This window comes from Ammospiza caudacuta, chromosome 15 (genome assembly GCF_027887145.1).
Source record: "Ammospiza caudacuta isolate bAmmCau1 chromosome 15, bAmmCau1.pri, whole genome shotgun sequence".
NCBI lineage: Eukaryota > Metazoa > Chordata > Aves > Passeriformes > Passerellidae > Ammospiza > Ammospiza caudacuta.
Window position 1 is genome coordinate 10,818,534 of NC_080607.1, and position 14,705 is coordinate 10,833,238.

General features: G+C 43.2%; 1 protein-coding gene across 1 annotated transcript; it reads right to left on the minus strand.

Moving 5' to 3' along the window:
• YWHAB (tyrosine 3-monooxygenase/tryptophan 5-monooxygenase activation protein beta) lies at positions 1-13,838 on the minus strand. The gene is made up of 6 exons (XM_058814964.1): positions 13,731-13,838; positions 6,039-6,339; positions 4,895-5,018; positions 3,782-3,945; positions 2,346-2,441; positions 1-1,884 (listed from the first exon to the last, which is right to left on the minus strand). Exons 2-6 carry the CDS (start codon positions 6,330-6,332, stop codon positions 1,828-1,830), a joined length of 735 nt encoding a protein of 244 aa, XP_058670947.1. The 5' UTR covers positions 6,333-6,339; positions 13,731-13,838; the 3' UTR covers positions 1-1,827.
• Positions 13,839-14,705: the final 867 nt, after the last annotated feature.

Genomic DNA, 14,705 nt, shown 5'->3' on the forward strand with positions numbered 1-14,705 from the left:
ATTATTCACTTTTGAATTCTTTTACACTTTCCTGATTATTTTGTGTAAGGTGAAACTAGAACTGTTTAAAAGACATACACAAATCTAGTACATCAATAACCAGGTATTTCTTTTTGCTATACTATTCTCACAACCACGCGTGTGCTAGGCAATATAACCGTCACAGAAGCAAACTTTAGGCAGAATACTGGTCAGTAAAAACAAAGCGAAAAGAGCTACCAGATATACAGACAGGCTCGGTTCCACATTCACTACTGCATTTATCAAGCGCCAAGTATTAACTGCACAATTTGTTCAGCTAGTAGAGGGGAGTTTTAAAATCAGTGCATGAAATTCTCTTCAGCAGACAGATGGACAAACAGATGGATCCTATACCTAAGTGGAATGTGAAGGCAGGGGATGATACCACGGGACTGATAGGTGACTATTCCTAATCTTTTCCACTGCATTGTTCACGCAACTCTTACTAGGTTTTGTTTAATGGGACATGTTTGAAACATGACAAGGTGAGGACATTTGGAGCTCAAATATTACAAGCATTACAGATGTGTGGGTCTGCATTCCAGTACGAGATGGGAAATCCTGAATATTTGAGCCAGTACTTGAGCCAGTTTCCTGGTACTACCAAAGAATGGCAGACAAGAGCTGAAGAACACAGCAGCACTGGCAGCTCTTGAACACCCAAGGAAGAAACCTGTCCTTGGTGAGGTGCAGGCCTCATCCACCATTCTGACATACCAGGAACCAAAGATGTATACGGGAGGATGATGCATATGGGAGTCCAAAACTGCTTTAATGGAGTTTAAACAGGTGAAAGGGTCAAGGATGAACAGAGTCCAGTGGGATAATAAAGTGAACTAAAAGATGGCTCAGTGGATTATTTTAAAAGTTTTCAGGATAAATTGAGAATGGGAATACCATGGGGATTTTGATTTACCTAAGAGTAAAGTAATGCAAAAGTGGCAGATCACTTCATGGTATCATTCAAACTAATAAGGCCATTCAAAAAATTGAATCTTCTCCTATTGCAAGTCCATGGCAGCGAACCAAGAATATTTACTACTGAAGAATATCTAAGTTGTAACTAGGTAAAAGTTATTGCTGTGGGAAGGGGCTTAGTCATGCATGTGGTATGAGCATGAAAGCACTTTGAGAAGTCAAACCCCAGTTATCTGCCAGTGTAAAGAGTTTGGAAATCAAGCTGCTAACTCCCCTGTTTCCCTCCTCCCCAAAACAAAGCCCATCCCCAGAAAGACAGGATTGACAAAGTGAGCTTTTGACTGAAAGTGGTGCCTCAGACTCGGTTACAAATGTCTACAGAGTGTGCCTGTTCAACTACCTCATAGCAGTGTCCCTAACTGGAATGCCATACATTGGATTGTTTTCCTTCCATGCCCCAGTGTCGCAATAGAATCTCTATAACTTTCTGTACAACTTTACAACAGAATTGTACTTCAACTATTTTGGTGCCAAATTAAGCTCACCAGTTACATAATTGATGTCTACTTTTCTACCAAGAAGAGTTTTGTAAAGTCAATTGCAATCACAAAACCCTTTATTATTATTATCATCACAGTGTTCAGTTAAAAATATAAACACGGTAATCGGAACTGTAAATGTTCAGAATAGGAAAGTTCGGAATGCCATTGGAATACCCGACCTCCGCTCTAGGTACACAAAACACCAACCAACCGGTTTTACCCCACAGACAGTTTTTGCTACGTTGAGGTTGTGAAAGTCAATGTACTATTCTTTTTGCTTGTCGCACAAAGGGATTATGTGTAGGATACAGGGTGACATTGAACATATAGTGAAGCGTGACAGCCATTAGTTCTCTCCCTCCCCAGCATCCCCTTCATCTCCCTGGTTTTCCGACGTCCATAGCTGTAAGGAAATACAAACACGAGTTTATGCTGGAAGCACGGTTAATTACAATTGTCAGGAAGGGGAATACAGCGTAATTAGTAGTAGCTGTGCAATTTTCTCAGCTAAGAGCAATGCAGAACTGAACTTAATAGTAAAGCTGAAGAATAATAAACTAGAACATGAATAAAAGATAAGCAAGAAGCTAGCACAAGCCAGAAGTTTCACATAAAACTGTTGAGAACAAACTCTACTCTGTGTTACAAAAGGAATCTGAGTTTGTTACAGCAGTTAACAAGTGATTCCTAGTTTGAACAAGCAAGTCTAACTGGTCTGGTTACAAAAAGCATCGCAGTTAACACATGCAGTTAACGCCTCAGAAAAAGCTTTTAACGGCACAGAACCGCATCAGCTTTCAGATGCTGAGTCCCACTTCAGAGTGCAGCAGCCTAGAGTGCAGTGGTTTGCCCCATGGTACTCACAGTGAGGTTGTCCCTAAGCAGCTGCATGATCAGGGTGCTGTCTTTGTAGGACTCTTCATTCAGCGTGTCCAGCTCTGCTATCGCTTCATCAAACGCCTAAAAACATAAACACAGCCCTTTCACACTCAGCTTCCTGAAGTCACTTCTGCTTATACAGAGCTTAAAATCTGCCACATTACTCTATCCACATTCTATAAAAAAGCTTCCAGTATTTTTCTTTCCCACCACAAGAAGAAACGTAAAACAAAGTGAGCACCAGATCCTAGACAGCCCGGGGAAAACAGAAGTCTTCAGGGGTGTCCAGATAAAAGCCCAGAAAAATGTTACTAAATGCCAATACCAAATACTGAAGAGGCAAGAGCACTCTATGTGTCATGCTGAAAAATGGTTCACATAGCTTCAAGTCAGGTTTAAGACAACATTTACAAAAAAGGGACTTTCATTAAAAAGGAAGGTCTCCCTGGTCTAAATAAGCAGTGAAAGACAAAGGTACCATTACTTGAATGAGTACATATTTAAACATATTGCACACGAGTCAGTAGACAAGAAAATGGAACACAAGACTTTTCGACAGTGGGGAGGAAGGTTTCCAATTTCTTTTCAAAACAGCAGAGGAAATCAGGTATGTTCCACTAGAGATTAACAAAGCCATTCTTCCCATCCATCTGTTGCACATGAAAATCAATACTGTGAGTCTGAGAGCCGTAACTGCTATTTCTTCATTCAGGTTTCAAACAGATGTAAGCATTTTAACTAAAAAAGGCAAGAACAGGAGCAGCATTTTACAGCACAGCATCACTTCTTGCTACAAAGTCTTACTGAAGTGCATATTAAGAACACAAATATTCACCTAATGCCATGTTATTCAAGGTATTACCAGACAATTTTCACAGACACAAAAAGCTCTATTTAGAAGACTAATCCCATTTTAGGAAGAAGGCCAAGGAAAAAATGACTGGCTATTTGTTTGCCACAACCCATCACAAAAGCTCTTTCTGGTCTCTGGAGAGAGAGGCACACATGCATATGGATAACAGGGACATTTAGGGCTACAAAGACTGGCACACAGACAACACCTCATGTACCGGCTAAGTACTTCAATTTAAATAAATATTTCACTTTAGAATTGCTAAATTAATTCAAGTGTTTTCAATTTTGACACAAACACATTTTAAGAGAATTAGGTGGACATTAAAGAGAGGCAATTTGTCTTCCCTGTCACTGGAACAGCTGCAGTAGCAAATTAACCTTATCCAAAGCTAAGTTAGTCTAGCAAACCAACTTACCTGAAAATATACTACAATGACAACCATTTTATGACAGCATTTTTAAGGAATTTGATATGAGAAAGCATAACCATCTACAAAGTGCTACTGTAACCATGTAATTACCTCCTCAGCCTCCACAAAAATTGGTGATATGAAGAGTCTGCTTACCGTCTTTGCCAGATTACAGGCTTTTTCAGGAGAATTTAGGATCTCATAGTAGAAGACAGAGAAATTTAGAGCCAAACCGAGTCGAATGGGGTGTGTTGGTTGCATCTCTTTCTTGCTAATTTCAAATGCCTCCTGATAAGCTTGCTGGGAGTTTGCTACCGTTGCTGCAAAGAAGCAATTACAACCACATAAATACACAGTACACCTCTCTACTTCACTGGGGAAGCAATTATATTCTTAGCCTAGACTACCATGCCACCAGAAATTCATGCAATTTCCTATGCACAGACACTTCTTTCAATGTTTTTACATGCAAAAGCCTTCCACTTGCTGAACAATTAATGCTGAAATAGTTTTTTTAGTAGAAACTTGAAATTCCAACCAATCTGAATGGACACAAATTCTACTTAAGTGTTCTGGTTTAAAACATTCATTTTCAGCCCAGCTGAAAAAGTGATAGTTACCAATAATAAATCCAGACAAAACCACATGGGGAAGAAGAGGTAACTAAATGCTGCAGTTAGGTCATGAACTTTGTATTTCAGGTTGGGGTTTCAGAGCAAAGCCAACATTCCCTTCCTGGCTAATGAGTAACAATAAGCTCCATACTGACATCAAGCTAAGTTTGCAATTCATGGACTACATCAGACACTCACAGGAATTCAGACAGTTGAGCACTGCTTTCCCATTTCAGAATTTATGACTTCAGAACCCAGAAGCCCAATATCCCATATTTGTATGGGGAAAGCTTGCAAACAGTGCAGACTTGAGCTGAATTCATAGTTTAAACATGAGATCAAACAAACTCAGCATTTTCTATGAGAAAGTAACCTACATTCTGCAGGAAAATGATTTTACACTGCCACATATGCTTGAAAACTTGCTACTGTGGTCAGGGGCTACAAGCAGAGTTTGACTGTATTGATGAACATATGCCAATTAATTTCAGTGAAATTTTTCTCCAGAAGTGACTCACACTGCACCTATCTTCATAACTACAGTGCAGCAGTAAAAACAAATAAATACAGGATGTTGGGGAAAAGAATACAAGTGGGTTTTATAATTGATTCTGCTTGGTCCACAGAGAGAGAGAGAGATTTCATTTCTACTTACTTTGCTTATTGTCCCCAGATGCCACCTCTGAGAGGTATCTGTAGTAATCACCTTTCATTTTCAAATAGAAGACCTTGCTTTCTGGCTGTGTAGCATTGACAATAAGGTATTTATCCAGGAGTTCCTGAGAAAGATTAAAAAAAAGTAGTGTTTCCTGAGTCATAAAAATAATGTCTGAAACAGAGCCTTTGTTACAATGGTGAGCATGAACTGTTCAAACAGTAACAATGACTTCTGTCATGGCTTACGCAGACTCCTGTGATAATCTCTTTGCCTACTGCTGTCTAAAGTCTGGGAAATAAAAGATAAACTCCTTGTAGCCTAATCTATGGAGAGCTGAAAATGTGCTATGTTGATCCTACCCACAATTCTCTCCTGCAGGATCTGAAGGCTATCAGGGCTTAAGCCTGCTGATGCAAACCCACATCCATGACCAAACTAATGAAAAGCACCAGCTGGAAATTTGGAAATTAGCACATCTGGTCACTTTTGCTGCCACACATTTGAATTCTATGCAGAGCTGTGAAATTGTCCACAATAAACTGATTCTATCTCCAGCTTCAGCTGAAAAGTTTGACAGTGGCACAGGGAGCACATGTACACTCAGAAAGAGATGAAAAGATTTGACTGCACTGACAGCATCTGCTCCTGATTGATCTTAAGCAAATGGAACAGCAATAAAAGGAATCCCTCCTGTATGAGTGAAAGAAAGAGCAAAATCAGTCCTGAAGAAGAACTAGACACCTTCTTAATGAAAAAAGGTACTAAACAAGACTCAGGACATCAACACTCATTAATTAAGGAATTTAAACAGCAGGCCTTTTAGCAGGACTCATGTCAGCACCCCAGATCTAAATTTGTTTTCATGGTGAACCCCCTCCAGCCAGAGCCAGGGGTCTTCAACATGGCCTGGTTTGCTTTTTGCTGCTAAAAAAAATATACTCTTTTATAACAAATTCCCTAAGAAGCAAGCTAAATGACTTAGCTCCATCATAGGAGCTAGAATTGGACCCAAGTATGTAGCTATGCAAAATTATTCCCCTGCTAAGGTGCTGCAGTGTCTACAGCACTACTAAAATTCCTTAAGCCTCTCTGAAGAATGCTGCAGTACTAACTACTGTTATTTTTGCTGTTGGATTATTACCAGAACATCGTTGCAGATATCCTGCAATTCAGCCTCAATTTTCTCACGATATTCTTTTCCCATCTGCTGTTTCTTCTCGTTCCTCTCTGTTTTCTGTTCGATGCTGGAAATCACACGCCAGGACGAGCGGCGGGCACCGACCACGTTCTTGTAGGCCACGGAGAGGAGATTCCTTTCTTCATTGGACAGCTCATGTCCCTGCTCAGTGACAGCCTTCATAGCAGCAGCCATGTCATCGTAACGCTCGGCCTGCTCAGCCAGCTTGGCTTTCTGTACCAACTCGCTTTTATCCATGGCTGTCCTGCAATGAGTGAGGAGTAAAAAGAGAGAAAAATGTCTCCATGGTCTGCACTGGGGAAGTTCATGCTGAAGCAGATCTTACAGTCAGTAATAAAAGGGAAATCTATCAACTGTAATATAGTAATACAAAGGGTTTCTTTTAAAAAATGTATTTGACCTTTTGCCAAATGTGTATCATTTCCATGTGTAAATGACTAATGACAACCCTGAAGATATGAAAGCATCATTCTTCAAAATGCAGCAAAAGTCATTTTGGTATTAAGCACAGCCCTATGTGAATCTCTCCTCTTTCTACCAGCCACAGCTTACTCAGCTGGGGAGATATTAACCAAGAAACCACCAGGTTTCTGGGGCTTTTTCAGGTTTGTTTGTTTATTGTTACTGTTGTTGTTTGTTTCCCTCTACTGCAGTACAAGAGCAACTACTTAGGAGCACTGAAGCACTGGACAGCTCCTTCTGACACTGAAGATTTTTGGCAAGTTAGAGATGTTTCTGTGGGTTTACATAAACCATACTCAGGAAAGCTGTAGTGTTGGCAACTATGGAAAGTGCATTTATAATGTTCTGCCAGAAAATAAAGTGGGTTATTTTGCATATGCATCAACATTCACACAATGGATGACTCTACCCAGTTAGGGTGGCTGCAGTCTCAGGTTTTCAAGACCTTTTAAATAACATTGATATTCATAAAAACTGAATGGGATGTGGCCCACACAATGGTCACTGCTACAAAACAAAATGCTTATATGGAACCAGTTTGTTTATCATTTTTGATAAAGCAGTTTAGCAACCAAAGCTGTGAATGCACTTCACATGGCCACAGGGTCACTGAAGAGCTTATGCCAGAGAGAATGAAAAAACTACCCAGGGCCAGGCTCACAGGAGAAAATAAAGAAGCTTCTTTGCATTTATCAAAATGGACCTCAATACTTCACAAACTTACAGACAACTCAAATTAATCTGTAAAAACTCTCCAGGTGAGCAGGTTCACTTTTGGACACATCCAGAACTGTTACTCTCATCAGTACCAAGCATAATTATTCTCTCTCACTCCTAAATCCTAATCAGGGCTCACACTGTCTAGGTAAGTTGTCAGGCTGAGGCTTACAGCCTAAAAAGCACTTTAAAACAAAATAAAAATCAAACAAGAATAGTAAGTTTACATTTGTATTTCACAGACTTCTGTTCATTACAGAAGCACCTATAGCCCTATTAGAAAGAACCAACATGCTAAAAGAGATTGCTGCAGCCTTTTTGTTGGCTCTCATTTTTGAAGATTCCAGTCTGACAGGCTTCTGATGGAGAACATCTTGCACACACTACTCAGCGTGTATTTTACTCCAAGGATCACCTACCACACTATTATAGAGGAAAACCAGTCCCCTGTACCAAATCCTCAAACAGGACAATGAGACACAGACCCAAATTCCAATTGTGATACCTTCCCAAATTCACACACTGCTCACACTGCTGAGGATGAGTCCCAACTACAAAATTATTTTGAGCACATTCTGTACCTCCAGCTGAAGATATTCCACTTTGGCAAAAAAACCAAATCACCCAGGATATCAAGTAAAAAAATTGTTATTTCACATTAAGAGTTCCTGAAGTAAACCCAGCAACCAAATGTACCTGCTCTGTATCTGCAAGTCACACTCACTCCTGCTTGTGTTTGATCCTTTGTAGATTCTAATACATCCATCCTCAAAAGGCACTCAAAGTAAGGACAAGGAATATTACAACCAGCCTCCTGGAAAGGGATCTTTTACTGGTAAGTAAAGATGGGCTCTGGTTCAGCTGCATTTCAAGTGCTGTGTTTAAACCAGTGGATTCTGGGACCTATTTAAAGGTGCCACACAGACCGCAGATCAAAGCCCTCAAATTTGTTTTCATGACAGGGTGACTGTGGGCAGCAATGTGACAACTTGTGGCAAGGCACGATTCATTTGGTTCTCTCTTTCCCAGTAAGCTTTTACCCTGGGGATATTACCATTGGTTTGCACAGGCTTATCAAACAGCCAGCTCCTGATGATGGAAAAGGTTAAGTGGGATTTGTGATGTGCTTTGTTTCTTCCTACTTGAAAGGCTATCACAGCACCAATGCAGAACAAGCCCAAGGAAATCATCAGACCATTTCCCCTTGAGACAACCTATCCCACTTTTCCCTGTCGAGTCTTTCAAACCTTGTAAACCATTCCCTTAACTCAGCACTATTTGCAGACTGTGTGCTCAAGGCAGGAAGTAATTTGTGAGTGTTATTTCTCCAGTCACTCACTAAAATCCCAACATGAGCAAAGTACACCTGAAGAATGCTTTTTACATTGCAAGAGACAACTTTAAACAACAGGACACTGAAACTAAACCACTTCAGAGCACTTTTAGTTTCTTCATTGTCTGCACAGCTTCTAGAAGTATTTCTACTGCAAACAGCTTATCTTTTCCTCTTCTTCTCATGGAATGTGATTGTTATGTGGAAGCAGACTGCTTGTTGAAATGCAGAGGCAAGTAGCTCCAAATGAATTTACATTTTGTCATTGAAAAGTCACTTAGTTTTATCTTTGATCTGCACTTTGCCAATAGTGGTCTAATCTGTAGACAAGTCATCTGTGCAGAATTCTGTTTACAAACAATATAGTTTAGTTTTGAAAGGGTGCAGACTTTGTTTTATCAAGCTCACTGACATATTTATATTTAGATGCAAGACAGTTCACAGGAGTCAATCGGTTCATGTAAGGACACATGAAGGAAATCACACAGGGAATTGCACATGAAGGAAAACACAAAGACCTAATGGATAAAAGAGATCCAGAAATCAGTTTAACATATCAATTATACAAGTAAAATACCAGCACAAAGATTAGAATGTTGCTTCTCATCAAGCAACTTTCCTCAGCAAAGTAACTAATTTATGCACATGAAAGTCATTTATGCATATATGAAACTCAAACTCATCATTAAAGATGGAACTTCTGAGTACTTCACTGGCTTAGTTTTGACACAAGAATTCAGTGTACAGAGGCTTGAGTTTAGTTAATTTGTGTTAATATCTGTACTGTTAGCAGGCTTGCTATGAAACACAAGTATTATTCAGTAACATGGATTTAACAGAACTCAAATGCAGTAAGAAAATCATTGCCCACACCAAAATATCTGCCAATGACAGTAAGCCTACCATTCCTTCCTTCCCAGGATGCTGCATAAAGGAACACTTAAAATCCTCATTTGATTCTCCATTGCTTACCTTGTTAGAAGCTTGGAGAGAGCTTTGCAGAGCTATGCTGGCTTGAGCTCCAAAAGAGGGAAGTGTTTGCCAGAAGGAAAAAAGATACAAGGAAAGGAGTGATGTTTGAAAAGGCAAAGAAGCAACTATCAGTTATAACTGGTCCCTCCCAGGGAGGAGATGAAAGCCACACTCTAACAATGGACCAGTGTGCCACGGTCTGAAACAAGCAAAGCCTAGAGCTAAAAATACACCTAGGCCACACACAGAAGCCATCTACCAAAGGTTACCTGCAGCTAGGAGCAAAACACACAGAGGTGATGAACAGGAGGCTGACAGGAATGGTCTATTCTAGCACTGATAAAGCCATGCCATGGTGGCAAAGGGAGAAGAGGGAAGATGGAAAAAGGAGCAGAGACGTGCAGATCACAGCCATGGAGGAGTCCTGAAAGTTGCCTGTTCTAAGCAGAAGATTCTCATATTAGATGCATTAACACAGTTCAAATTCTTAAGACACTGTCTGCTTAAGAATCTGCACAACACAACTGAGCAGCCCTCAAAATAGAAGTGGCTGGACATTGTTCACAGTAAGGAATGCCAACCACTGCCCAGCAGTCAGAAATTTCAATCACCTGAAGTCCCACACTCGAAATGTAATTATTTTACTGTTTTTTCCATCTATCTCCCATACAGCCTAGAGCTCTTTCAATGTCTCTTACAAATGCAGAAGAGCATGTAAGCAGGCACTGTAAGTGCTTACTCACACTCCAGAAAAGCTTTACACCCGTGTGGAAAAGACTGAAACATATCACAAAGCACCAAAGGTGAAGGTCAGGACCTGCAAAACTCACTAGTTTGTAGCTGCATCTTTCAGTGAGTGGAAGATGCAGTGACAAGGGGATGGTGTGGCCAGCCTGGAGTCAGGACACCCATGGAGCTTTCAAGAGTGGATGGACACACAGAACTGGAAGTTCACATCCCATTAACAGCTGAGGGCTAAAACATGCAGCTACTGCTCTTCAGAAGACTGCAGGATTTTGAGAACTACAGCTTGCTCCTTAGCACTTATTCCATCTGCTCTGTAGCCTTTATTGGTTCCCATTCCTATGGGCTCTTTAGGACAAAGCCAAAATGAATCAGAACTAACTGTACCTAAAGTCTGTAAAAATCAAATAAAAACTGACACTGAAAATAATCTGGCTTATATAACATATTGAACTGACAGGACAATGCTAATAAGCTTACATTGGTCTGAAGTCTGCTGCTCTTGATGACCTGTTCTTCTGATGCTAATTAATTCATTGATTTTTGTGCACTGTTTTTCTCTCTACAGCAAGCATGAGAATCTATCAGACCAACACTTCCACTTTGTAGAAAAGAACTGGTGAGAAAGCAGTGTAGTTACTGGTTTGACATGCTGGTCCCTAATGAGTTGAGCAGAGCTGCAGGTTACCAGACCTGCAAATTTCACTGTGAGGAAGGAATACAAAGCGAGGTTTGGTGGAATGGGAGGCAATCATACCTCCCAGTCATAAGTCCACTCAAATTCTAACAGAAGAAGCAGCAGACTGGTACAGAATTTGCAGTTCAGTATTCCAACAATATGTGAACACACCTTATTTGATTTCTGGACAGGCAATTCATTCTGAAAATAAACATTCACGTGAGGTGAGTGGTATCTCAAATTACAGTTCTATAACTACAGAGAGTAAGAGCTCTGGGGACATTAATTCTAAAATAAACAGAAAATCATTCTCCACCATTCAGGTACACACATGCTGACACAAGTAGCTGCATGATGGGGATGGCATTCCCTGTCAACTGGACAATGCTCACAACATTTATTTTTTACAGGAAATGGAGTGAAACTCTTACAGTTGAATGCAAGCACCTTCCTTGCTTTCCTACAGTATGAGGCATTTGATTTTATTGGTTGTGTTTCTCTGGATGGTTCCCTCAAAGGCTACCACAGGTTGTTAAATAACTGATTGGAAAATGAATGGCTCTGGTAAGATCTGAACAGCAAAATCTTCCTGCCAGAAGCCTGGGTATAACAAGTTCAGTAAAATATCCTGCAAACATAATGAGGGAAAAAGGAACATGACTTCACAGCTGTGATATTCTTGCTGACCTTGTGCAGCACATAACTTCAGCCTCCTCTGCATCTACCCTGGCCTTCGGCTCAAATCTCTATGCAAATGTTGAGATAAAATTAACATTCTATAAAGCCATGCCTCACCCTGCTCTGGCCATCTGCTGCCATCATTACTTGTTGCTTCGTAAAATTGAATAAAATGACACTCAATGGTTTTCAGTCTCCACAGAGAATTACAAAATGCCTATGACCACTACCAACAGCATGTGGGGACACTGATATTGTATGGACATCTCAAATTTAGTGACAGCAGCCTTGTTCTTCCTAATGCCAGGCTGAAAAGCAGAGCTCTGCTCCTGCCTATGGCCCTTAGCTCAGAACAGCTGCATGGAGACATGCTGGCACTTCCACAGCACAACATCCCCACATGGCAACACCTTTTTGTTCCAACCAGAAGAATTGTTTTTGGCTAGAATCCAGGTGGAAATTGTGAGTAACCCCAAAAAATCTTCCCCCAGGCATAAAGTTCATGCCAAACTAATGTATCCATATCACAGGTAAATCAATTTTGTTAATGATAAACTGACAGTATTTATATTACAGGGTGGGGCAAGAAATGTGGCCACGTAACAGACACACTAGCGTAATGCCTGGTATTAGGATACTACACGGATCAGAGCAGGAGCTTGTACCTCATTAACCAAATAATTATTTACTGAGCTCCTCCTCATCCAAGTTTATTCACATGCATCACAAAAAGCTGCATACTGGCACAGGCCTGCTCAGGAAAAAATAAAACGACTCAACATCAAAATAGCAGAGATCAGAACATGCGGTACTGACATAATGAGGTTGAGAAAACTGCACCAGGCCCATCTGTGCAACGAGTCTATCACTTTATTGGTACCCATTTAATAAACAAAATATGATACAGGGGATATTTTTGCAGTCCTTTAATATGAAGGGAGAAAAAGGCACTTGAGTTCTTGTTTTCTTTTCTAGACCAGATTATATCTCATTATTGCTTTAAAACAAAAGTAAGCTCATTTTTTTAATATAAAAGTATTACAATTTCTGACTGAGGTATCCTGCGTTAGTGAACATGTGAAAACACAAATATTCCTACAGCCACTGAAGATGTAAAACATTACAAACATTGCCAGAGTCTCTGATATTTTTCCATGGGAATTTAGCTTTTATGGTGCCGCATGATGTGTTATTTTATCACTGAAAATGTATTTTAACTATTAATAAGGAATCTATCTGAAAGCAATCAATTTATACGGTGATCTTTACGCGAGATGCATTTATGCCACTACAGTGGTTGTGTGCCACTGTTATTTCAACATCCCTGGTTATGCCTACCTCAAACAAAACCCACAGCCATTAGGTCTGAGCTACTGCCCAAGCTTTTTGTAGGCTGGGACTGGCTTGAACCAACCTTCTTTCCCTGTGGAGCCCTCCCTAAACGCATCCCTATTCCCAAATGGGCACGAATGATCAAAATCGGAACATACTAAACGCATTTTGTTCCCGTCTAGTGCGCTCATACACGGCCATGACCACCGACGTGGGCCGGCTCAGGGGCACGGCCGCGGCAGCTGCGCTCTCGGGGCTGGGCACGGAGCTCCGGGCGTTGGGCAGCCCGAGGCCGGCCCAGCCGTGCGGCGGTGCGGGCTCGCTCCGGGCAGCGCCGCTCGGGCCCCGGGCGCGCAGCCCTTCCTGCCGGGCGGGCCCAGGTGAGCGCGGCCGCGCCCCGGGCACCGAGTGACTCACCGGGGCGGGGCGGGGCAGCGCCGGCAGCTCCCGAGGGGCGGCGCCGCCCGCCGGGGCCCGCCGGCCGAGGGTCGCACCGTTACCCGGCCCGGGGGACGCAGGAGCGGGGAGGCAGCACCGGGGACCCTCCCGCGGGGACCCCCGCACGGCGCGCCCGCCGCGGCCTGCGGCTCCCCGCGCGGGGTGGAGCGGAGCGGAGCGGGCAGGGCGGGGGCAGGCCGGGGCGGTCCGGCCCCGCGGGTCGCGATGGCGATGCCCCGCGATGGCGACGCCCGCCGCGATGGCGGCCGCGGGCCCTCACCTGGCGGCGCGCGCGGATCCCACGGGCGGAGGCGACGGCAGCGGCGGCCGCTCGCACGGACACGCGCACACACCCTGCGGCGCTCGGCCCCGCTTCCGCCGCGCGACACGCCCCTTCCGGCGCCAGGGGGCGCCACCGCCCCGCGCGCCGCCCCGGCGGGACGGTCACCATGGCAACGGGGCTCATCCCGCCCGGCCCGGCCCGGCCCGGCCCGGCCCCGGGGCTCAGCGGGGCCTGCCCGCCGTGTGAGCGCACCCCGAGCGGGGAGAACCCCAGACACGGCCCGTGGGGCGCTCACACCCCCGCTCCCGCCGCTCTTTGTCTCCGCGGAGCTCTCCGGTACCGCAGGAAGTGCTGGGGTGGCAGTCCGGGCAGGGGGTGCTGCGGCCTGGAAGGGCGGCAGTTTCTCCGCCAACAAAAGAAACAATTTGTGGTTTTCTTGCTTTTTCGCGCTGCTGGACCTCTTGCCTTTTCTTTGGCTGGAGCTCGCGGTAGTCACAGAATCACAGGATTGATTAGGTTGGAAAAGACCTCTAAAATCATCGAGTCCGACCTGTTACTGACCTCCTCCCATGCCAGTTAGAGCGTGGCACGGAGTGCTGCACCCGGCCTGAAACACCAGCAGGGACAGCGACCCTGCCACCTCCCCGAGCACACCGTTCCAAAGGGACATATCCTCAGAAAACAGGCACTGCAGTTATTCTGTGCACCCTCAAAATAAAATTTCACAAATGCTTTGAATTGCAAAATCACCTCTAAGTGCTGGTTTAGTTGCAGCTCTTCCCTGCAACTTCAGTTGCATATTTTCCCTGAAAAATGTCTTCCCTTCAGTTGCATGTTTTCACTGAAAAATCAAGATCCTTACTGGCTAGATAACTTTTATGCAACTAATAAACTACATTTTCCAGGGAAATGGCAAAAGAGAACATTTTTGGGGCATGAGGAGAAGTCTAGCTTGGTCTCCAAAAAGGAATC

Coding starts and splice junctions, on each gene's coding strand:
- YWHAB (XM_058814964.1), bottom strand. CDS start 6,332: ATGGATAAAAGCGAGTTGGTACAGAAAGCCAAGCTGGCTGAGCAGGCC. Junction 5,019..6,038: donor ATATCTGCAACGATGTTCTG/GTAATAATCCAA, acceptor AATCTTTCTCAG/GAACTCCTGGATAAATACCT. Junction 3,946..4,894: donor ATCTGGGGACAATAAGCAAA/GTAAGTAGAAAT, acceptor GCTTCTTTGCAG/CAACGGTAGCAAACTCCCAG.